Source organism: Apteryx rowi, unplaced genomic scaffold (genome assembly GCF_003343035.1).
Source record: "Apteryx rowi isolate R43461 unplaced genomic scaffold, aptRow1 scaffold_2, whole genome shotgun sequence".
Classification (NCBI taxonomy): domain Eukaryota; kingdom Metazoa; phylum Chordata; class Aves; order Apterygiformes; family Apterygidae; genus Apteryx; species Apteryx rowi.
Genome location: NW_020448307.1, coordinates 2,318,917 through 2,343,525, shown reverse-complemented (window position 1 = coordinate 2,343,525; position 24,609 = coordinate 2,318,917). Strand labels below are relative to the sequence as shown.

Below are 24,609 nucleotides of genomic sequence, written 5' to 3'. Positions count from 1 at the left end.
CTGTTCTTAATTCATTCTAATCTGTCTAAGCATTATAGCACACAACTGTAGATTTTGTGGTCAAGTTGAGTTTCGAAACAGGTTTGCGGAAACCTGCATTCTTTAGCCTTCCTGTCACAGGCCAAGAAGCCTACTTAGTTATGTAGATACCCAGACCAAGACATGGGGACTGACTCTCTGATAACTGAACCCAACACGGGTTGGGTTTAGTTTGTTTGTTTTCTTTTCACTTAATACCTCAATCTCTCAAGAAAGTTGCTAAAATTCCTTAAATTTAGTTCATTTTTACTAAGTAGAACCAAGATTGCAGCATGAGATCACTCACTGATCATAGCCTCTTATAATCCTGAGTTTCACCTCTTCTGAAAGCTTTGTCTCTCTTTCTTTTTTTAACATGCTGATCTGTATAATGGCCTGAGTGCAACTTAGAAGAGAAAGAGCATCTAATACTGCTGTTAGGTTTTAATTAATTTACTTCCCAATGATTTGTCCCCTGTTCATCTTATCAGTAAAGAGGGAATAGTGTTCCATCACTTCCCTGAAGTTTAAGTTGCACTTAAATTGTGGCTTTGGAATATTATTTCCTCTTGGCCAGTGAAATTCTTAATGTATTTAGAGCAGTTGTGTATGTCTCACATTTCCTTAACCTCTGCTTTCTGCAGGTATTTTGTATCTACCTAAATATGCATATGAGTAACCTTGTCTTTTCATTTCTGAAGATTTCTTTCATGCTGTTGTATAATCTTTTTTTTAATCTGTCCATGGAAGGTTTGGCAGGAAGAATGTTCTGTTCGTAACTATGGGAATGCAGACTGGCTTCAGCTTCGTGCAGGTCTTCTGTACCAGCTGGGAGATGTTTTCAGTGCTCTTTGTGCTGGTCGGCATGGGACAAATATCTAACTACGTGGCAGCGTTTGTTCTTGGTATGGACTACTGTTGGGCACAGCATGTGTTCTCTAGTCATCTTCAGTTCCCTGCTCCTTTTCAATACTGGCCAGGGTTGATTTGTTTTGCCAAGCACCACTGTTAAGAGTATGTCCTAACCAAGCATGAATATTTCATACTCTCTTTGGAAATTTCCAGTTGATAGAAATGCAGTCTGAATCAATTCTGTGGCTTACCGTTCTAAAAGGTAAAAAACAGAAATTAATTATTTGAAGCAAAATCCATCTTTTATTTGGAGAGATGTGTAAGACACAATTTCCAGGTGTTTGTATTTTCCATTTAGGGCCTAAATGCATATTTGATGTACAAAATTATAACAGAAAAAAAATATAAACATTATAAAGTCTCCTTAAAACAGCCTATAGTAAAAATTAAATGGCATAATGATTCTTGTTTTGTGTACTTTCAGTTTAGCTAAGAGACTATCAGCAGAAGGGAATGTGAAGTCCCTTGTGAATCTGAGATTTCAAAAAAAAAAAAATTCTTTTCAATTAATATTAATTRCAGTAACTGTCTAAAGCAACAAATGTTGGCAAGAAATTCCTTTTGAGCTGAAGAAAGCCAGTGCAGGCTGTGAAAACAGTGTTTTGCTAACTTCACAGCAGACATTGTGCTGCACCTTCTGTAATCCTCGTTTCTACAGAAATCTACAGAGAAGATTATATTCTTTCAACCTCTCTTGATTTGCAGGTCCCTAAATGTTTCTAAAGGGAAGTGTTGACCCCTGTTAGTGCATTTAATTCAACTGACAGTAGCCTGGCTTTTGTTAGTTACCATGCACGAGCTTCAAGTATAGGCTCCAAGAGTTTGCAAGTTTTCCAGTTACTAGAGAAATAGCCTTTTAGAAGGCAATAGAYGGCAGGAACATAATTTAGGCCTCTCTGAGTTATTCTTTAAAGAAGCTGATCTCTCTCCGTAAGCTGGAGAGAGCCATATAGAGATCAAGCTGAAGTTAACTGGCATGAATGTTTTGTAGTACTTCTGTGTTTTTAAGTCTTCAAGTGAAAYGGAAGATTCTAAGAACATAGAACTGCAGAAATCTTAGCCACTTCTAGCTCCAGGAGTACCGCATGGCCTAGCTCTCTTCTCGTTATAGAATTACTTAGATTGGTGCAGGATCATTGCATGAAGTAGATCTGTGGTGCCTCTAGAACTGGAGGGCAGAGTGTGTTATTTGCTGTAACTACCCCATGTAATATATTTCAAAGACAGTTTTTAAAGTTATTTTTGGTAAGTTATTTTGTTCCTATTAAGTTAAAATACTAATCTTCGCTCTCTTGTTTTGAACAGGCACYGAAATTCTTGGCAAATCAATTCGTATACTATTCTGCACACTAGGCGTTTGCATATTTTACGCGTTTGGCTACATGTTGCTGCCGCTGTTTGCTTACTTCCTCAGAGACTGGCGGACGCTGCTTCTCGCTCTTACTTTACCTGGGCTGCTCTGCATCCCGCTCTGGTGGTGAGTGTAACCAAGTTAAAATACATTAGCCTTTAGAAGGTCTTGCCGGCAGATCTTTACRATCCAGACTCCATGCCAACCAGCCTTTAACAATAAAGTCCATGACTGGGCAGGTGGAAGACTGGGCATTGCATCCTTTCCTGTTCCCAAGATCTTTTAGACATGAGTCTGTAGCTGTGCAAGTGATCTCTAACTCATACCTGAAAACWGTTCTTCATTTTCTGTCGGCTCCTAGAAAATTAAGGGATTGCATGAGCAAAGGAATAAAAAATTAAGAAAACTCATCTTTTAGGGAAAAAAATAAGAAATACTGATATTTTACACTTAAATTTCCGAAAACCAAGAAATGCAGCAAAAGAAACATACTCATSTAATAATTCTACTCAACTTGAGTAAGGCACTGACATTCTTATTTCACATGCTCACTTTGCCTTTATACTCTGAACAGAAGTCTTGTAGCCAAACGTCTGTTATATTCTCCCACAGACACATGTCTGCTTACCGGTTCCTCTCTTTATTCCCTTCACTGGCAATAGCTTTTATATGCGACATCATTTGGCACTATATTTTCATTTACCCACAGGCCACACTGTTAACTGTCTCCCACCTGCTGGTAGCATCCATGTCCAGATAACCCTGAGCCGCTTCACCAAGGTGGCTTACGTGACACACTGCTGAGATGAGGTGTGCTGCAGCTGCCGAGGCACACGGGTACCTCTCTTTTCTGACATGCAGAAGTTGTCAGGAGAAGCCCTGCAGCTCTCCATGGCTGCTCCAAAGAGTCCTTCCAACACTCAGTGTKGCTACTGCTGTAGTGCTCCATGTAACTGGAATGTAAGGAATTAATTCCCAGAGGCTGTTGCCAGCTTCAGAGGAGAGCATTTAAGTGCACAGCATTACGCTGGTTTCCTGGTTTTCAGAGGTTTGACTTTTGCTGAAGTAGGTGTTCCAGAAGGGTGTCAAATACCGAGCAGGCCTACATGCCTGGAGAAAATTTTATGGTGGTCACCAGTGCTGTCTGGAAATGCTATAGGATTCTGATGTTCAGTTCTTTATTTTCCTATGGGCTGGAGTGCATCCTTCTCATATTGCCTGTCCATCTCACGCTTACTTCACTGTAAATGTTTGCTGGAAATACTTGAGAATTCCTTTTGGGGGTTGGGTTTTTGTGTTTTTGTTTTTAACAAAATTTTGCTGCTTCTGAATATAACGAACCAGCAAAAATAGTTGGCTTCCCTGCTTGGCATTGGTTAAATAGATGCAGAAAATATGTGATCTGAAGACATTTTTTTCTGTGAGGAAAAAGTAAATAGGTGATCTCCTGTATAGGCATAGTTAGCAGGAAACTTGCATCAAATGTTATGCGTTGTTCTGATGATGATAAAAACAAACTAAAAAATGGAGGTATTTCTATACATTGCAGTAAAATTGGAACTCAAACATGGAACTCAATTTATGAAGTAAAATACCCTTCTCTCCTGCACCTTYTACAACCTGAAAACACAGCAGTATGCTAGTTTGTAAGAAAAAAAGTCAAAATTGATTAAATGTAACATGAACCAGGAAGAAAAGTATAATTGAAAAAAACATAATAAATAAATATATTGCTTCATAGATAAAAGACACTTTTCTCAGGATTATTGTCGCCGTTGCAGCTGTCAGTYAAACAAGGAAGTGAACAAGCCATGTTAAGTTAAAGTCTGTTAGGAACAGTGCACCAGATTCTGACCCGCTGCCTCCCCTTTGCATCAGGTTACCCTGGGGGCTGCTCAGTGAAGGCTGAAATGTGGCTTAGAGCTGCTTTCCACTCAAATCCATCCTTTGCTTTTTGAAAGGTGAGCTCTCGCTTATCATTTCAAAAGAATCCAYTTCTTCCTGCACCAGCTGAAATCCATGAGCTGTAAGAGTAGGTCTGAGTTAAGGGCAGAATGAGAAACCAGCTATTTTGGAAAGCCAGGCAATGATGAGTGTGACACAGATGTGACAAGCTGCAAAGCAGTACAAGCTGAAAAGCAGTGCTTGCATATCTGTGAGACTTCGGTGTTTTCTTCCATAGTTAATGAAATACTACTTTTAAGTGGCATGTAAAGTTTAAATAGTCCACACGGTGGTGGTGTTTCTTCTCTTATATTAGCAAGTATAGTCTAATTCCATCTAGTTTCTCTTAGGAGGTTGAATGACTCATGTGATTTCCCCTTTCTGACTTGACTTTATGACAGTATTTATGATTACTRATTTTGTGTGTGTGTGTTACTCTAAGCATTTGCCTCTTAATATACAGAATGCTGCTTATATTTTCACATTTCTGAATTCCTTTAATTGAACCTTTTTTCTCCATACTTTGAAAGTTTTGGTTGCCTTTTTTTTTTCTGAATCGTAGCTCAGTTCSTTAGTATTTCTTTAATCCGTGAACGCATTTTAGTCTGTTCTTTTTCAGTATACTAATCTGCTTTTGTAACTCTATGATTTCAGTTGTCGTTGCTATAATACCTGCAAGGTATGGCAAGTTTTCAGCTCTTCATGCTTGGAACAGTGTGTATTGGTGTCTGCAGCAGTACTGTCTCTGGAAATGCAGACACTTTATCCTGAACCTTTTTGCAGGGTCATTCCAGAATCTCCCCGATGGCTGATTTCTCAGGGAAGATTTCAAGAGGCAGAAGCCATCATCCGAAAGGCTGCGAAAATGAATGGCATTACAGCCCCAGACGTAATACTTGACCCTRTTGAGGTAAGATTTATTTAGCAGTAAAGTTGTTTGCTCAACCTATTAATGACTAGGCAGAGTGATTAATTTCCAGACATATGAAYTGAGTTATGCCTGCAGCATATTATGCACTTCTCAAATGGGTAAAATGTCATCCTTTTTCAGAAAAAGCCTTGAAGCAGAATACCCTTCCCCCACTTCATTAAGACTTGTAAAGCCCTTGCTGTTTCAATCCCATGCAATGTTCTAATGCAAACATCCTTTTGATCCAGTTTATAGCCATCTTTTCCTTTTGAACTGTAGCTTTTGGGGGGAAGGTAGTGAATTTGTTTGATAATTTAGCTATCATTTTGTGATCTAAAGATAGCTATATGAAGCTGGTGGCAAACTAGCAGAGAGTCTGGTTTATCCCAGTGACTCTGAGTACAGTAAGTCTTCCTAGCCCAGGCAGCTGACAAATATCCTAGGATTCTGGTCTTTAAGGCCACTGGGACCTGGCCATGTTGCTCTGAGGAGTATGTCTTGGACCCAGCAGAGAATGTATAAGCTCTTGGCCTCTTTTATTTGTTTTCTTCCAGCCGCTGATCTTTTTGAACAGAACAATCTGTGTCTCAATGATTAGATGCAGATAGTAATACTTCTGCTTTGAACAGATTTGATGCTTGCCCAGTCTAATACAGGACTAATCCTGACCAGTGGCACTGTAAATAATGGTATTCTAGTTCAATTTCTACTCCATATTAAAAAGAGGTCAAAACTCGAGTCCCTTTAGGATGGAATAGCTAGCAGTATCTTTTCTTCCCCATCCGTTTCTTCCAACATGCCATTGTTTCCTCTAGGCATTTCTCCATTGCCTGAGCTGTTGCTGGCCTTAAAGTGTAGAAGCAGCTCCAGACGCATTCAGATGTGACCTCCAGAAGTCAGACGAATAAATCAAATCATTTGCATAATCCAGGAGAATGGGAACCTCTGCAGGCAGATCTGTAGAGCGTGTCTGGGCACAGTTACCCAGTTGTGTTCTGGTTGATAGCTGACATTTGCCAGTTGTTGATATGAAAATAGATCTGCTGTTAATGTCACTGTACCCTGTGTATTCCCTTTGTTTACAAGGCCTCTCTCTGCCATACTGAGGAAAATGGTTAGCCATTAAACTGGAATGTGTTGCTATTGAGACTGAAACAGCTTCAGCTTGGGCTAAAGTTAGYTGAGGTGCAAACAATCCTGTTTGTGCAGACTTCTTTGTAGAAAGTAGGACAGGCATCCTGATTTGGCTGGAATAGACTGAGAATGCTGGGAAAACCCAGACCTTCTGATAATGGCTTTTCMCCTGGATTTTCATTGGAACAYGTTTTTTCTGTCCTCCTCCTCRTGCTGTAGACATGAAAATTCACTCRTTCCCGGCACCGCAATAGGAGAACAGAAGTTTAGCTCTGGCTCCAACATCTGCTTAAGGCCACTGCCCCAGGAGCATTTCCACCTCCCTTTCTTAGAAAGAAATATTAATCTATTTGCCGCCTCTGAATGGGGCTGGGTTATGAAGCAGCAGAAGGCAGGGGCTAGATRGGGGATGTGGCCCTGGGAACAGTGGACAGAGGGGGAAATGCCGACTTCTGCCGCTGGGTCGGCTGGAGTACACACTGCTTATTTGCGATCAAACAGATAAACCATAGCCCGTTGGCTTCTAGAAACACACACAAACATTCTGACACTCAGAGGAAAATGAGCTAGACTAAAGGGCTCTTGTTTAACTCTAAAACTCCTGACCATCTTTTTTTTTTTCTTTTTTAAGTAAAATAATTCTGTGACAAAATAACCTGTGCAAAGTCTTTCTTCAGCAGCAGTCTGTTTACCCTGTTCTTTTGTTGGCTYTCTGAAGACTTATACTGTAAAGCAGGAGGCACACATCTCTTGAGTTTCTAGAAAGTATGCTTACGCTGCGGAGAGGTTCTCAGAAATCCCAGCTGGACTTCAGGCCTCATGTAGTTGGAATGTGCATTCTGGATGGAGGAGTAAACAGAGCTTCCATCTGAAGAATATTCCTAGATCCCATGTGGCTGGAAAGCAGCACCTGGAATATTTAGACCCCAGAGACTTAAAAACAATTAGGATCCAGCAGGTGACTAGCTGCAGACAAGCTGCGCAGTGTAAATAGGTGCTGAATTAATCCATGTGAAGGGGATTAAATTTTTGGATGATAAGTATCGTTTTTGCCCTCCCAGCCCTTTTCATTCCTTCCTGCTCTGACCTGTCCTATTAATGATTATACTGCCTGGTTATCCAGCTGCTGAAAGGCAGGGCACTTTTCTCTCATAGTCTGTGACTRTTTGAATTTTACTGTCTTCCTGGGTTTGTTTTGTGGTTTGTTTGTGTTTTTTTTTTCTTTTTTTGTTTCCTGTTTGTTGGTTTCTTGGCAACAAATAGTGGCAAAACTGGAGAGTCCTTAGGAAAGATCATGTGATTTATGAGAAAGGGCTGTGAGCTGTAAAGCTGACTGCAGTTTGTATTGTGGGAGGCTTGTCTTCAGGCAGTGTGACAACTATAAAATAGAACCGTTTTCCTTAGTGGAAAACGAAGACTCGTGAAAGCAGATACACTGAAGCCTGGAGTGCATGAACATCTGGTCGYTATTTTATCCTCCACACAATATGCATCAGAAATGGTTTTCACCTGAATACAGACGTTGCATCAACTGTAATGACACCTGTGTTCCCGTTATCTCAGATAAAGTTTACAAGRTTTTGAGGAGGTAATATATATTTTAAGTTGAAGGACAAGAGTTAAGGGCCCCAAGACAGTCTCCAGGAACTAGCTTGCCAAAAGAAACTGGCACAGAACTGAATATGAAGAGGTTCTTGAGAATTAAGTTAAACTAATGGTTGCTTTTGTCTCTTGATGGGTATGTTGCGTCCTAGAATACATCTAACTTTTTCCACTAGGCTAGCCTGATGTTTTAAGGAAAAAAAGTATTGTAAATTAAACTAGAACAGAGTACAGTATATTATATTAGATCAGACAGCAAGACTTCTGAAAAGTTTATAGTAGTTAGTGATTGCACTATTTTGAAGCTACAATCATAATTTACTTTTATCTGATAATCATTTACACACACCGTGAAGTACATAGTGCCAACAAAAGTCATTCAGTCCTTAAACATACCCAATTAATATATGACATTCTCCCTCATGCTGAATTGGAAAAATTATGGGAGGAAGAAAGCTTTGTATGCATTTTTTTGTGTTTGCGCATAGTAGAGCTCTCTCAGGCAAGAGTGATTCTTCTAGTTATGGGCTGCCAAGACAGTTAACAATGTAATAAGTGTTGAAATTAAAAATATTTCAGTATTATTACTTTTTTTCATTTGTTAATTTTGAGCTGCTAAGGTGGATGTTTCTTTCTTTGTTAGATTTCTACCTGTTAATAGACTCCCAGATTCACATAAATTCTTTTTCTGTTAGGATATTTTGTATCCATGTGGAAAATTGTGAGACCAAGATCTTGATAACATTCTTACTGTGAGACTATAAAAAATCAGCATGAGATTGATAAGCGAGTAGCCTGTGAGAAATCCTGAAACCTAGCATCTTTTGTGATGGCAAATTATGGTGTGTCTAGAAAAGGTAGTTTTTCAGCCATATAGTATTGCTTTGTCAGAGTTCACAGTTTTAATCAATGGAAGTTGTGCTCTCAGGTCACCTTTTACATGTTGTGAAAAATCCCTCCCTTGTACTCTTTGTTTAGGAGTCTAATTTAAAGTCCACATTCTTAAAAATTCTTTGCTTTTATATAATCTTATCAAGCACAAAACTTGTTAGAATGCTTCATGCATGAGTATCTTTGCATTGTTTACATGGAAGTTGTTTTATTTTGAAGAGCTGGGAGGTTTCAGGCGGAAGAGAGAAGGGATGTGTTGTCTTTTTGCTTAGATTCATAGAAGCAGATTTTTAAAAGTGGTAGATAATGATGGGTTTAAATGCATCACTGTTAGCTCCAACATGAGGAGTCATTTACTAAATCTCTCCTGCTGCACTTTAATCTTGTTATTTCTTGCCCTGTCTGCAGTGGACATAGAGGACAGTTTATTGCTTTCTTCCTTTTACTAGTCTTTGAAGACCATTCTCAGTCTTCTAAGTCTCCCTCGGTCTTCTGGCCCTTGAGCTAAATAAACCCCATTCTTTCACTCTTTTACAGATCCCGTTTTTCAAATGTCTCATCATTCTTATTGCTCTCTTCTTGACTGGGTGTAGTTGATCTGCATGGTCCTCAAGGTGTAGTGCTCAAAACTGGACTTAAGAACCCTGCCAGTAGTGACATATAAATTGTAAATTAATGCTATTGCTTATTATTCAAATATAAAAGTAACAATAAGCAGTTGCTTTATGGGGCCTCAGGTAGAGAAAATTAATACTAATTTCAGCCTAAATTTTAAGTGACTTTAAATCAGGAAGGAAGAATTGCTTTCACAGGTAGGTGGCTCTTATGGCTAATACCCCCTTGGTTAAAACTGAGGCACATGTTCCTGCTCTGCAGCGTGTTGAAAGGGACCAAGGCTCTATCAAAATATTGATGTATAAATTGTTCGGGGGGGATTATTTTCACAATAATTCTGTTTGCAGGAAGTTAGTGTTCCTATGTTTGTTTTTTCTTTCCAGCTGCAAGACTTGAATTCCCAGAAGCAACAAGCATACACCATTTTGGATCTAGTGAAAACCCAGAATATCCGAACTATCACAATTATGTCAGTGATTCTCTGGTAAGGAAAAACTGTGGTTCAGGAGTATGTAAGCACACCAGCAGCAAAACAATAAGAAACTGCTCTTTGAGCACTTTTGCAAGAACTTCTAAGGCATTCCAAAGAGGTATGGACAAAATTGGTTAGTTCATGAAACAGTGAGCCACTGGCTGAAGCGAAATGATTCTGGTTACATATGTTCTTTATTTCAGCAACAGTCTAGAAACACATCTGGATTGTTTTTTCTTTCGGAAGCAGTCCAGCCTATCTTGAACTAAGCAAGAATTGAATCAACTGACTATGATGTATAGGAATCTTGCCCAGTATTAGGAGTCGGGGAATTCTCATGTGCCTGGAATGAAGCCTCTAAGAGGAATGATTTGTGCCCTGTCCCCAGTTGGAGAACTACTCTTCAGGGGTCTGAACGCAGCGCTGGCTGACCTGTGGGGAAAATCTTCCTATCTTTTTTATATTGCCTCTTAAATGGATAAAGCTGCCTTTGAAGTTCTAGTCTGAGATTTTCCTAGACTTTCATGCTAACCAGCCTCTTCCCTTGCCATCCTCAACCTTGTTTTGCATTAGCTGAAGCAAAACTTTGTGCTCAGTGTGATTAAACAGCTGCCATTTTCCTGTGTTGGAAATCTCAGTGAGGCTTTAACTGATATTGTTTGTGTTTGCAGAAGAGATAAAATGAGGAGGGTAACTTATATCCTGGCAGAGACTATCAAAGYGATATTTAATTAGTGCATGTACCTACTGTGTCCTAACCAAGAAAGTCCCTCAGCTGCATTGGATCTGAGTCTGCTGTCTCTTTGAACAACATTCCTTTGCCTTAGTGAGGCAAAAGCTTGGAGTTTAGTCTGCTGTTCTACCAGCGTGTGCAAGCTGGTGTGGTGTGGCTTTTTGGATCAGGTGACGATTTGGCTGATATTTAAGCCRGCTTCTCTTGCCCATTGCAAAGCACAGTGCTCCTGACACACTGAGAAAGGATCTTGAAAGGAGAACAGCTCAAGAAAGGGGCATGTTGTTTCTTTGAGGAGATGTCAATGCGATGTCCATATACTGTTGTCTTCCCTCTCTCTAACTCCAAATGATGGCTCGTCTCTAATTGGAAGTGAACTAGAGAATTGAGACTGCCTCGTTTCTTATAATCTACATGGTTATAAGAAGTAGAGAGTTCATAGGCACAGCCAATTTTGCGTGCATGGATGTATATGTACCAATTGTGAAACCTGTTTGAACAGCATTTCTGGTAGGACAAATCATTTCAAAGAACCACAGTGACATGGCAGTGTGTAATCCATTCCATATGCTGAATGACTATTTACTGCCTAATAAAGGAAGAAAGAGCCAAACACATGCGACTGACTTGCATAATCTTATTTGCTCTTGCAAGTCTTGCAGAAAAGTATTCAGTGGGTTGGGGTGAGTTTTCTGCTGTTTTTACCTTGCATGTCAGTTGCTTAACCTCCTTTTACATCATTTCCCAAAATATAAAGCATCCTATGCTGATCCACGGCAATGTTTTTTGACCCACAGATGGTATGTTCTGAGCTGTGATTTGGAGGGTCTCATACAAGAAGCTCTATACAGTAGAGTTGTTGCAGATAGCAGTACATCACCGTCACATATTGCTGAGGGTTTGAAATAGGCTTGTTAATTTTGAGTGCGTAGCAGGCCTTTAAACTAATCTCTCTGCTAGTTTTGCATCAGGGAGGAGAAAATTTGGCATCTCATCACCCTGAAATGTGTAAATACCCCTGAAGTTTTCCTAGAAAATTCTTGCCTGTATGAAGGTTTGCCAATACGATAAACTATGGCAAACTGCTACTGAAAGTGAGTTCCAGAAGGCTCAGCTAGTTTACTGCATGTAGCAGTAACTTCTGGGAGCACAGAGGTGCGTGCTCTGTGCAGCATCAACAACGCTGCACAATAGCTGCTTTTGAAATGAATAGCTTTAGCTGGCAGATCATACACGGAAATGCGGGTTTACCTGTAGTCATATGACTTTATGCCTTGTCAAGTATACTTGACAACTTTATTTTAAGCAATTCGACCATAAATGCTCTTCCTGTGTGAAGCAAGGAAGAGAAGGACTAATCTTTGGTCATAACTTTCTGTCAGGGACAGTGATCTGCTTTGTGCTGTGCAGTGTTTTGCTTAACATCTCTAGGTTCTATTATATTATAAAAGCTGAAGGAAAGGAAGTATTAAGCGCTCTGTGCCTAGTTGTTTTACATATCCTGATCCAGTGTCCTCTGTTTCCTTGTTTACCATTTGTTACTTGTTGGTGAAGTATAACTTTCTCCCAGCGTCTCCCAAGATACCGCAGGATTTGTCTCCAAGGACAGCTGTGTGTTTGCTCTGACCAAATGGGAGCTGGCTCCCATCTGGCAGTGGCACAGTTAAGATGGCAACGTTTCCYCACCACTGAGTGCTGTCTTCTCCTACTGCCTGACCCAGGCATGGAGCCACGCTAATGGGACTTGGATGCTGTCCAGCCAGCTCGGGTCTGCCAGGACACCATACTCCTCCTCTCTGACTTTGTACACAAAGCAGGGAGGGTAATGACACAGAAACATTTCTGTCTACCCAGAGTTCACTATTACTGTCTCTTTCTAAACATAATGAAAAGCCTCAGCTTCAGAAGCAGGCTAAATTCAGTAGTCCAGACTTTTAGGCTAAGGTTATAACCACTAGTAATACAAACTTCTGTATCCCTACGTTATGGGTGAATCATTTCTCTCTCAGAGGTGGCCTGAAACGTGGGGGCATATGTGAGAAGCAATCAGCCCCTCTCCATCAGCTTGAGTAGCAGGGACAAATAAGATCTAAAAGTGACAGATACTGAGAGCTTTTTTGCAAGGTCTGAATGCGAGTGGAATGGATAGCTGCAAAGTCATGCAATGACAGCAGAAATGATGATCACTGTAGCTGCAGGAACATCCAGCACCGGTGAGCTCATAGGCCTGTGCCTCAGCAAGGCTAGCAACAGCTCCAGACTTGCCTAACCATGTTAGTGCTGAATAGGATGGTTGTTTTGGGTTTTTTTTTTTTTAATCTTTGAATTCCGGAGAAACTCAACAAATGAAATGCAGCAGCATTGTGTAACTGTTACCTTGCTGTTTCTGAAGTCAGCACTTTAGATGCTTACTTCAAAGCTGAAAGAATAGCGTAGATGTTGAATTTGCTTTACACAGTGAAATTGTGATTTCTGAGCTTAACGGAGGTGTAAAGAGGTTCTTGGTAACTTGTGTCTTTATGAACCTCAGGAAGAAGAGCAAATCTATCTGATACTGTTCTTCTGCTTCTTTCAGGATGATAATCTCTGTTGGTTATTTTGGACTTTCACTTGACACACCTAACTTGCATGGAGACATCTATGTAAACTGCTTCCTCTCAGCAGTGACTGAAGTTCCAGCCTATATAATTTCCTGGCTGCTGCTTCGCCATTTCCCCCGACGGTATTCAATGGCTGCTGCGTTATTCTTAGGAGGCTGTGTTCTTCTCTTCGTTCAGCTGGTGCCTGCACGTATGGAATCATTAGTTGATATCAAGCATGTATGCTAGGTGAAGTCCGGTACCATGCATTGGGCAGATGTGGACGAAAAGTATCTTGAGGAGGCTAAACGTAGATAATTTTTTCCTATCTTTGCCCCTCTTCCTTGTCTCCCAGTGCTTCTGCACAGGGAGCTCACACAGCATGTCAATTCAGATACATTTTTCTAAAGGTGGGCCATCTGCTTTGTGATCTGTTAGGATAAGCACTGCAGTCCGGTTTTACCGTAATGTACATCTCAGGTGCCCCGGCAAGGTCCTAGAGCAAAACTAGGACTAGACTAAATGGAGTTTACCAAGAGGCTGCGGAACTTACTTCCTGAACAACTGTCGATGATTTTATCTTTACGGCTTATGAAACGATTGTATTCCAGAAAAGCCATTGTGGAAGCATTTATGATAAGCAAAGAAGCTTGTAGTGAACAAGTGTTGATACTTAAAATAATGTTGGGCAATTAAAAAGGGGCAAAATAACATTTATTGGATATCAAACCATGCATATCTTTAGGCCAGTTAGATTAAGATGGTTATGATCTCTTTCTAATAATGATGTTGAATATGGTTATGGGGTGGTGGGAGGAGATTTGTGCATAACATGTGTTTACAAATCAAAGAATAAACAAAAGGAAATGAGCAAGAACTTGGAGTCCTAGCAATAATAAAAGTTGCTCATGCTTGTAGATGTGTACAGGAAAAAAAGACACCGGATACTGTAATTAATTAGACAGGAGTTATGCAAACACAATGAAATTAATAGATATGGTGATTTGTCAGAGTTTTATTGGAGGTTTTCTTGCATTTTGATTTCAGATATTCGTGTCCTATCTATTCTCCTGGTGATGATAGGGAAATTTGGGATCACATCTGCCTTTTCAATGGTTTATGTTTACACGGCTGAACTCTACCCAACAGTAGTGAGAAACATGGGAGTTGGAGCAAGTTCCATGGCTTCCAGGCTGGGCAGTATCCTCTCGCCTTACTTTGTTTACCTTGGTAAGTTACTGGCTGTTTGTCTGGTACCACGCAGTGGGGCAGATGCTGGTATTTGGAAAGTATTGTTTCAGTACTGCCTACAAAACTTAATTCTGCTGACATAATTGCATCCGAAACATCAGTGCAAGACCTTATAGGAGGGGAAGGTGATTTTGTTTAAAATAAACTGAAATAAAATAGTTTTCACTCGCTTGCACTCACACTCACAGTCATCCTCACCAGCATCAGAACATGTGCATCAAAGACATATGTCAAGCAGTCTGGCACCACGATGCTTGTGTCCAGATGTCAGGTCCGGGATCCACTGCGATGACATGGAGGACGAAGGGCACCAACTGTCAAGTCCTCCTCGTGGCTCCTGCGTTGCTCTTAGGCTGGCAACCGTGTGCAGGTTTTGGAGAGGCTTTTTACCCTTTTGGACGTGACAGTGACCAGTGTCCCACCTCTGTGAGTCATTGGGATTTGCTGACTGTTCTTTGTCTCCAGATCCTGGGGCATCTTGTGAAACTGCAGGTAGATGTGCACACCCAGACACTCGTATCATTCTCCATTCATACCAGTCTTGGCCTTTGTGTTAGAATTCTTTACATCTCTTTGTTTTCATATTGCGCCAGGAAGGTTCAGGCAATATCTTTCATGTATGTCTTGTGTTAGCTGTACCATGCTAACGTGCTGTAACCAAAGGGTGACTGCTTCTGTTCTTTTTTGCTCAGCCTCAGGTTACAAGGGTTGTTTAGGTTGGTTTGGATTTTAGAACATAGTGAAGTTATCCCTTGCAACAGGATTTTTATTCAGCTGTTAAAGCCAGGAGGATCTCAAAACATCACTGAACAATAGTCGTAGCACAAAGAAATTGTGTTTCAAGCTTGTTGAAGAGGTACTTTGAAGACTCATAATCTTATTGACTCAATAGGGTCAATTTAAACTGCTCTCATAGCCATTGTTCCTAATCTCTTGAGTTCCTACATATATATCAAAATCCACTTTGAATGCTAGACTCTGAGGGTCTTTTTTTCTTTTTTTACCGAAAGCTTAAACCTTGCAGGGATAAAGCCATGTACTCAAGTTCATAGGTACGAATGTTATTGGTAACTTAAAGTTGATGTTCACTTTTCTTGTGTTCTGCTAGGTGCCTATGATAGATTCCTGCCTTACATCCTCATGGGGAGCCTAACTGTACTATCAGGAATTCTCACTTTATTTCTGCCGGAAAGCTATGGTATGCCTCTTCCTGACACCACTGAGCAAATGCTCACAGTGAAAGGGTAAGTGTTGCCTTCTAATCTTCTTTTTTAGTAAATCTGTTCTATCTATAAATTCATATACATGTGTGTGTATATATGTATATTTCTCCTTGTATATCTCCATCTTAGATTTTAAAGAATTTCAAGTTTGCTATGTATAAAACATACCAGCAGTAGAACAGATTGACACAGTAAAGACTAATGAATTTATAGCACAAGTAATTATGGGCCAATATACCTGTACACCATAGAAGTTTTTGGTTAAAAGTTGGCTATGCCCTGGTAGGAATTCTACAAGTTATAAGAATGACTGAACAGTTGGAAAGATTTGTTTACAAGACACAGCTTTGAGCAGAGTGCCTGGAGAGGAGGGGAGGACTTGTCTAGGTATGGTCAGGGAGAGGGTTTGGCTTTGGTAATTTAGTTAACCCTTCTGTTGAAGAGGTAAGAGCCTGGCTGGAATCTTGGTCTTGGAATTTTAGCCTGTATGTTTTAGATGATTTTGCAGTATCGAAAGCTGTTAAAAAAAAAAAAAAGGTTTATCTTTGTAGGCTCTTAAAGTCACATGAGTACAGGTGAAAGGCTGAACTATTCCATTTAGTTCCATTGAACTAAAAGAGAATATTTATTCTTTTGCTGTGACTCTGATTAGGAAGTTACATAAGCACATACCTGGCATAAGAATGGAAACTGTCCAACCGAAGCCAACAGGATATTAAAATTAGGAGACTATAATGTCAAATAGTGTTCAAGATATCAAAGATATTTTTTCCCATACATTTATTACTAGTTATTTTCTTTTTTCCTTTTTTCTTTTTCTTTTTTACAGACTAAAATACAGGCCAGCACCTAATAGCACAAGAGTTTCAAGGGAGGAAGAAGGAAACCCAGGGATTTTGAAAAGCACATCTTTCTGATGAAACTCCTGTCTACTTCCTGGTGGACTGAAAGTTAAATGGACTTTTCTTCTAATATTCCTTCTAGAAAGGGCTAGTGGCAACACTTTGCTTCCTGTAATTTTAACTTTATTTATTAATTTGAACACTGTGTTCCATACATTCTCTTTTTATATGACCGTAAATACTGTATAGCCTTCAATGAGATTTCCAGCCTCATCTGTTTTAATGCATCAGTAACATGGAACAGTATCTGATCAATCCTTTGTAACTTTAAGCATATAGTTCAGATGAAAGATGCTTGAAATGAGTTCAAGGGCTGGCAGAGTTCCGGGATTCCTCAGTGAACCTTCAGAGATAATGCATATCAAGAGTTAAAAATTGCCAGAAAAAGCTGCTAATCAATTTTGATTCCTTGACTTCTGTCCCTGGGCAGAAGGAAACTTATTTATTATAGTGAAGGTTATGAAAACATGCCGCTTGGTAATCTTACTCAAGTGACTGCACATGCTGAACTTTTTAACCAATTCAGGAAGATGAAAAGAAAGATTCTGAAAGTTAAATTAAAACTTGATATGTTTTAACTCAGAATGGAATGASAGGATTGCCTTGCACAAAATATTTCTGGCATTGAAGTTTTGCTAACAAATTGTTTCCAATGCTGTTTCTCAAATATATGACGACATTGTTTACATCTGACACTGGAATGTGACCTGCTTCAAGGCCACATTTATTTTAAATGATGCAAAAGGTTTCATCTGTGCGTGGAGGGGGGGTGTTAGTTTGGGATTCTTCCTGTTTGATATGCATTAGAAGTTTTCTGTCTAAATTGTTTTTAAAGTCTTTTGTGCAATTTGAATGACAGAAGCAAACAAGTGTAGGTCTGTTTTCAGAATGTTTATTTCTCTTGTCTGTTTTTATTCTCTCTTTTTCACACACTTGCGTGCACAACACACACAATCAGTATGATATTTAAAGCTAAATTGTTTGTGTTCTATGCCATTGCATTGACTTTATGTGGAGGAATTTACAGAGAACAAAATTTGGTATAAACTTCTGACCACTGATTCTTGATTCTCAAGTGTCAAGTGCGTGATTTTTATGAGGTCTGTTATTTCACTTATGAAATCAGTGAAGTTTTTTTTAAACTGTTAAAAGAAAAAGAAATCATGTTGACAGTCTGCCAAGAAATAATTCCTTGGGTCACAGAAGCACCCCGATAGTACCTGTGTTTCTTTAAAAAWATATATCTATATCTATATATATGTCAGTCTCATTTGTGCTGTTCTGAAAGTGCATTTACATTATGCTATGACAGATTTGAATAATGAAAACACTTGTTTTTTGTGGCACTTACTTGTGTTTTSTCTTGTCTTGTAAAAGGTTTAATAAACAGAATCTAAACATCTATAGTCAAAGCTGTTAGGGGCCTTACTTTCCGGTACAGCAGCTGTTTATGAAAGTTTAGCATTTTGCTACTGTATTTAAATATCAGCTGATTTAAGGCTTTTGTTAACCATCACCCCATATTCTGTCCGTGGGGACCAGACTGTAGTAGTTGGATTGACGCGCTGTTTTGTGCCCTCTAAACCTGCTTGCCTTAGAAACAAGATGTGGAAAACATTGTGCATACTATAGTTTTCTAACTCCTGTGGCAGATGTCTTAATTATTAGGGTTTGCTCCTCTTTCCCACCGTCTTCTCACACCCTCGTTTGCTTATTTCAGTTTCTGGATGTAGCAGGTAGTTGGCCGGTGCCACCGTGTCACAGAGTGATAGAGAGAAACTTGTTTTTGTCGGAATGTTGTATTGTCAGCTCTTCTGGGAAGAGAAATCCCAAAGTTTCAGCAGGTTCAGTGTCACTCTTGCTTTGATAGCTTGACAGGTCCCTAGCAGATGGGTTTATAATGCAGTGTATGATTTGAAACCAGCGCAAAAATTGAGAATCTGATTTTTGCAGGCCTCACTGCACATCATTTAACAGCCTTGACATGAGCAAACCCATGCCAGGAGAGTGCATGAAACTACCCGTCTCCCTGTCAAGCTGATCGGTTGGTGTGAATGTCCCCTTGTCCAAAAGACACAATGTAATTTGTCAGTTCCTCACCTTTTTTGAAATATTCATTGCAAACAAAAGAATATGCTCTCAAATTCAATGCAAATATTTTTCTTTATAAGTCTTATCAATTTTAGAGTATTAGGAACTGGAACATACTGAAGCATCTTTTTTTGTGTGTTTTAGAAGAAATATGATCACCACAGGAATTTGAGACAAAACACATTTAGCTGTAATTTCCTAGTGATGAACTTGCCAATGTAAACAACTGTGTCCCATAAGCCTCTCCTGTAATCTGTTTCAGAAAATACCCTGAAATGTTAAGATATATGCTTGTCTGATACGTGATCCATTACAGAAATTCCTGTCCTGAAGTCTAAAGTGCAAATAGCATCTGATTTAGCTGTTGTTTTTCTCCGCTGTTTTATCCAGGTATGTGCCTCGACAGTGAGACTTTTGTTCTTGAATATTCAAATACTCTAATGTTTACTAAGTGATTTTGGAGCCAGCCAAATTGGGAATCTCCCAATTATGACTAATACTGCAAAAACACAATGGCAAACTCTGTGTCACAAAATGTATTTCCTTCCTTGCTAATCTTTTTAAAAACAGAAAGTGTGGATCAGAAACACAGATATTTAATACCGCATACTGGGTTACTTTATTATCCTACTCCGATTCTCAAGTTCATCTTTAAAACAAGGAGTTTGTTTTGGTGGGTAGTCAGAATCCAGCTAATATATGTTCCCAAAAGAACTTGAGGGAATGTTTTAATAGCACCAACAGGCAGGTGATCTGATCCGTGCAAATAACACGTAGATGGAAGGAACTGGCACAGCAGTTCCGTGATCTTGCGGCGATGTCGCTGCTGGCAGCAGGTGAGAGCTGCAGCACTGCGGGTGCCGGTGGCTGCCTGGAGAATAACGTACTGGTACCGCACGGTGCCGATGTTGTCCCAAATTCAGATAACACCGAGGCTCTGAAAGGGGTGTGCTGAGCGCGACGTTTTCTGCCACAACTTACTTCTAGATAGCGTGTGATATTTCTTACAGACGTTTTGTTGGCAGGTCGCTTTGAGCGTTATGTTGATGCGGAGCAGAATTAGGACCTACTTTCTGAGCATCTGCTGAGAACGGGCCACGCTTACAACTTCAGATTTTGCGAGACGCTTCACTCCTGCAGCGGAGCCGCTGCCTACGGCTGACGGGAGGAACAGAGCTCYGATGGGAGATGCTCCTCTCAGCCGAGCGGCTCAACAGCGATGCGCGGTACCAGATCAGGCCCGAGGGGAGTCACGCCGGGGTATTACAGACTGTCTCTTCTCTAAAGAGTTAATGTTTCTCCTGCGGGTGTTTGAACGCACCTGAATGCTGGGTTTGCCTCGTGCGCCAGTCAGTAAACAAAGACCTGTTCTGTTGCGCTTGGGCAGAGCCRTCGTTTTTGCTGAGGGTACTCCTGTTATCTTCGTGGAAGTAAAGAGTGAGTCGTTGTAGGGCGGGAGGGACAGAATTTGCCTTTGAAAGAGGAGTTGTGATCAAGCTACAAGCTCCTTGTACCGCCCCGGAGGGTAATATGGACTTTGGCATTCAGGCTAAGCTTAACCTGGGAAACGCCGAATGGCTCCGATATCCATAACCCGCCCCGGCGATACAGACTGTGCTTCTGGTTAGCTGAAATTACTTGCTGCTAGAGAACAACATACACCGCAGCACCGTCACCAGGGAAGACTCGGCATCTGTTCGGAGCCTGGAACTAGGATCGCTTGATTTCTAGCTCCAAGATTGACTCCCTTCATCGCCTTGGGGAGTCGCGTCTTGCGACTTCAGTTTCCTTGTTTGCAAAGTGGAAAYGTCGTGAACTCAAACGTACCATAAGGAGGGTTTGGTCAGAGCGATGTTCCTGCTTGGTACTCCGGGTCTGTTGGCATGTTCAGTTTGGACTCTCCTGACTACGAACGTAGCGCTTAAAACAGTACTTACCTTTCAGAAGCAGCTGACTTCAGATCAGTTCTGACACTGTTTCTCTTGATGGATGTGAAGGCCTGTCCCCTCTTTCCAGGTTACAGATTGGAAAAAAGAAAGCGTAGGGTGGTGGTGCATTACCGGTGACTCGGACTGGAGCRAGTCGGGCCTAGGACTGGGCTTTCAACTCTTAATCACGTTCTTTAAATTGCACAGCCCCTTGATAATTCTACATGAAACTCTTCAGYGCAAGGACGGGCAGTACTGAAATTYCTCACCGTTCACCTACCCAACTGTAAAAGTATCGTTCTTTCAGGGGACTTTCATTCTCAGGTATGATAATACTACTAGTGTGTTGCTGGTCTCATGAATTTTGTGATTAATGTGAGTTAAACCCATCTCTGCTTTCCAGCTGGTTCCTTCCTATAGTCAGGGGCTTTTTCTTTTTAATGCTCTCCAAGGTGCTGTGTGGGTGAACACGTGAGCGCACGGGTAAATTGATGGGACTGTCTCTGTGAGTAAACTTAGGTGTTTTATTATTTGTGGAATAGAAATTTTATCTTGGACAGTTGTAAATGGTTTCCTTAAAACATAAAATCAGCTTAGCCAGCGTAGTGCATTGCTTACAAATGCGTTTGGGGGTAATTTAACCTACTAGTGATGGCCACAGCCTTGTACATAGAAAGACAAATATTTTCAAAATGAAAGACTTGTTTCTTCTAAGAATGTACGTATTCCTAGCTGTAACTAAGTTGATTCTTAACACAGTTTTTTTAATAGAAAAATACTTACTGTTTGTAAAATTCAGAATAAAATCATATCAGGAATTCTCTTTAAATGAAGTGTTCTTTTTTTTTTTCTTCACACCTTCATGTTTTAATGAGTGTGGYGTTTGTACAACAGCTGCTTCATTTTTTAGAGCCCTACAGGCATGATTAGTCTTTCATTACATAGTGACTTTTTCCCGTAGGTTTTTTAATGTTTGCTAAAAGCAAACAGGGCTTCGCAGTCACAGRAGCAATGTCGGCGGGCGGCTGCCGTCTTCGGAAGAGGCGAAGGGGCTGTGAATGACCGGAAGGAGCAATGGGGACACTCGCTTCCTGTCCCCTTCCTCCGCAGGCGCTGTGTCTCCGGCAGGTGGTGGTGGCTGGACTCTGCTGCTGGCACCCGGGCAGCGACCTCACTTCTAGCCCGGCCCCGGGGCAAAGCGAGTCAAGGTCTGGCGCTGCGAACGCTTGCGGGCAGAAGTCCCACTGACAACAGCGAAACTGCTGGGTTTGGGCACCTTTTGGCCGTGAGGCTCTCCGGCGCGGAGGGCTGGTGGCACTCAGCGGCATCCTGGCCACCCGGCGGGTGACGCGCCGGCRTGGTCCAGCCACGCTGCACAGAAACGCTGCCTGAACGCCAAGAGAGGGCTACAGTTCTCCTTCCGTCCCGATTTTAAGCCTCATCCTCTTCAGTCCCGTGGTATTCCGCTAAAAAGGCGTTTGTCGGGGGTCCTCTTCTAATGGATCCCTATGAGGCATTTTGCAAATGCGTGCAGCACAGCAAAACAGCAATTCCACCTTTAGTTGGAAACGGCACGTCGCTGCAAAGTCACAAGACATTTCTCTGAGGCGCTGCTGAAGCGTGTGGATCACAACCACATGGCAGGTCCCTGCACGGCCTGCAGTAATCACGAGCCGTGCAAGCACCATCTCCAGATGCTGCCGCCGGGTTTCTGGGGGGTTCCCCCAGCCGTGCTATATTGAGGTTACGCGTGTAGAAAAGCAGAAGTACCAGGGAAAGGGCAGCTGAGTCGGATGCGCTACAAGGTTTAAGAAACAGTTCAGGACTCCGCCTATTATGGCCTGTTTTTTTTTTTTCTTTTTCTCAGTTAATAGCATTTGGCCCATGCTGTACGTGATGAGAGGGCACAGTTTGACCGGGCGGCTCCTTCGGTGTGTGCAGCCTGCTCGAGCGAGGGGAAACCTTAGCTCACTTGGTACCTGCTGGTGATACAGCAGCAGGGCTCAGGAGGCCTGAAGCTGAATTACTCTCCTGTAGAAAGAGAAAAGGCATTTACGGTGATAAAGGTGAAGTACCATTAGAGCTATGATTTTTCTTTTTTTAAATTGCACATTTGGTTTCTTCATAAAAAATTTTCTGAAGAAAGTAGTTTGCAGAGCTTGGGTCCAAACTCAGGGGTGCTATCTTTAAAACTTGGGCTACTTCTAATATGTTTTCTTCCTCTTGAATTCAGTAAAACAGTAGGAAAGTGRGAGGAGAAGATACTGGGGCACCTGGCATCCACCTGAGCCGCTTTTATAGGACCAAGCACTTGGCTGAGGCCCTGCAAATAACCCGCCGCTGCCTGCGGGCCGGGCTGGGCGCAGTGCCTGGGGCTGCAACGGCAGAACGGGATCTCCCACCGTTTGGCTGGTGACCGTGCTGGGGGCTCTGAGAGCYGTTTCTCAGTTTTCTTGGAAGAAACCTGCCCCCTTTCTGGTTTGAAAGAACCAGCCCAGCAAGGAGGAATAGGTGCAGACCTCGGTGCATCAGGCGTTGGTGTGCGACGGGATGCGTGTCCGGGGTTGTGTGTCTTCTGTGAGGAGGAGCGTTGTCCTCATCGTCATGGCAGCAGAGGGACTAGGGTGCTTTGCTTCCATGGATTTGGAAAAGTCCGGAGCCTTGACTCGGGTAAAGCAGAACTTCAACTTTCTTGAGGAGTTCCTCAACATTTGGAAATATTTATGGACCCAGGGAGATCCCAGCCCTGAGGTGCCACAGCCTCCCACCACCTCGGTGGCAGCCAGCAGCTGATGTGACCTCGRGTGACGTGGCTCCCGTGGCCCAAATTTCAAATACCGTGTAGGTGGGGAAGGGAAAAAGGAGCTGGGAGCCCACTCTTCTGGGTCTGTGCGGCTCCAGAGGTGGATGCCCATCTCTCGAGGGAGGCGGTTTTCTGCCTCGCTCACATTGTCCCTCTCCGACCTCCCGTGCCGACAGCCCTCCCCKCCGCAGCCTCTGCCCCKCCGCAGCCTCTGCCCCGCCGCAGCCTCTGCCCCTCGCCTTGCAGCTGAAAAGCGAGGCAGCCTGCTGCCGCTGCACCTGCCTCCCCTTCCTGACCTGCGCTTACCCAGGGGCGAGCTATAGCAGCAGCGACACGCAGGAAATGCCGAAGAAYGCTGGCTAGGCTGATTAAATTCCTGAAGAAAATGGTTTTACAGCATGCAGTCGTTAAAGGCGCGTTCTCCGTAGCAGCCTGCTGCCTCCTGGAGCCGGCAGCCGAGCTGAGCGCGGGAGCAGAGCGGGGGCGAAGGCAGGCGCGTGGCCGCTGCCAACCTGCCCTCCGTGGCCCTGCCGGCGCCCGGGCGGAAGCTCTTCCTCCCGCCGTGTGGAAGCATCCTTCTCGAGGAATCGGAACTGGGACCGGCTGGAGGGCGGTTTGACCCTGGGTGAACCGAGTTYGTGTCCTTTTGATTTATTCATTAATTGTCCTTAACCATCAGAAATTTTAAGATGCGCTCTTTTTTCCTTTTTTCCCCCCAAACTGTCGGAGTTCATGTAGCTGCTTCCTGCTGCCGCAGGGACAAGCGTGGGGGTGGTACGAAGGAAGCGCTCTCCTTGCAGTTGCGAGGCTGCTGCTCGCTCCCGGAGGGAGCCACYGTCTCCATCCCCGGCGCCTTGGCTTGCTGCGAGCCCCAGCCTGTCCCGCGCCGGGGCAGCTCCCTTCCCCAGGACCCTGCTCGCCTCGGTGAAGGGTTCGGGTACCTCCTTGCCAGCTGCGCGTGTCCCCCCGGCCTGTCCTCCAGCTCTGCCAAAGCTTTTCACCCGCCAATTTGGCTTGCTAAAAACCCCAAAGCCCCAGGCTCTTCTCTGCTGAGTTATTGAGTGATCGACGTAACCAGACAACACGAGTTCAATGTGGCACCAGGTCTCTAGGATGTGCYGGTTCGGCAAGAGACTGCTGCTCCCAGACTGGTATTCCGTCCACTTGGATCCTTTTCTCCTTTCCAAATCACTGTCAAACCTCACAATCATTTCACAGTACTGGTTTCTGCACATGCTCACCCTGTTTCT

At 42.4% G+C, this 24,609-nt stretch overlaps 1 protein-coding gene and 1 long non-coding RNA gene across 2 annotated transcripts; one reads left to right on the top strand and one right to left on the bottom strand.

Moving 5' to 3' along the window:
* Positions 1–4,828: 4,828 nt before the first annotated feature.
* Positions 4,829–21,284, top strand: LOC112964719 (solute carrier family 22 member 5-like). The gene is made up of 7 exons (XM_026063195.1): positions 4,829–4,904; positions 5,009–5,135; positions 9,761–9,861; positions 13,158–13,372; positions 14,209–14,391; positions 15,521–15,656; positions 16,465–21,284. Exons 1-7 carry the CDS (start codon positions 4,870–4,872, stop codon positions 16,550–16,552), a joined length of 885 nt encoding a protein of 294 aa, XP_025918980.1. The 5' UTR covers positions 4,829–4,869; the 3' UTR covers positions 16,553–21,284.
* A 95-nt stretch (positions 21,285–21,379) lies between these two features.
* LOC112964720 lies at positions 21,380–24,602 on the bottom strand. Its single transcript, XR_003253050.1, has 2 exons — positions 23,666–24,602; positions 21,380–22,587 (listed from the first exon to the last, which is right to left on the bottom strand). It is a non-coding gene; the product is annotated as an uncharacterized LOC112964720 (long non-coding RNA).
* Positions 24,603–24,609: the final 7 nt, after the last annotated feature.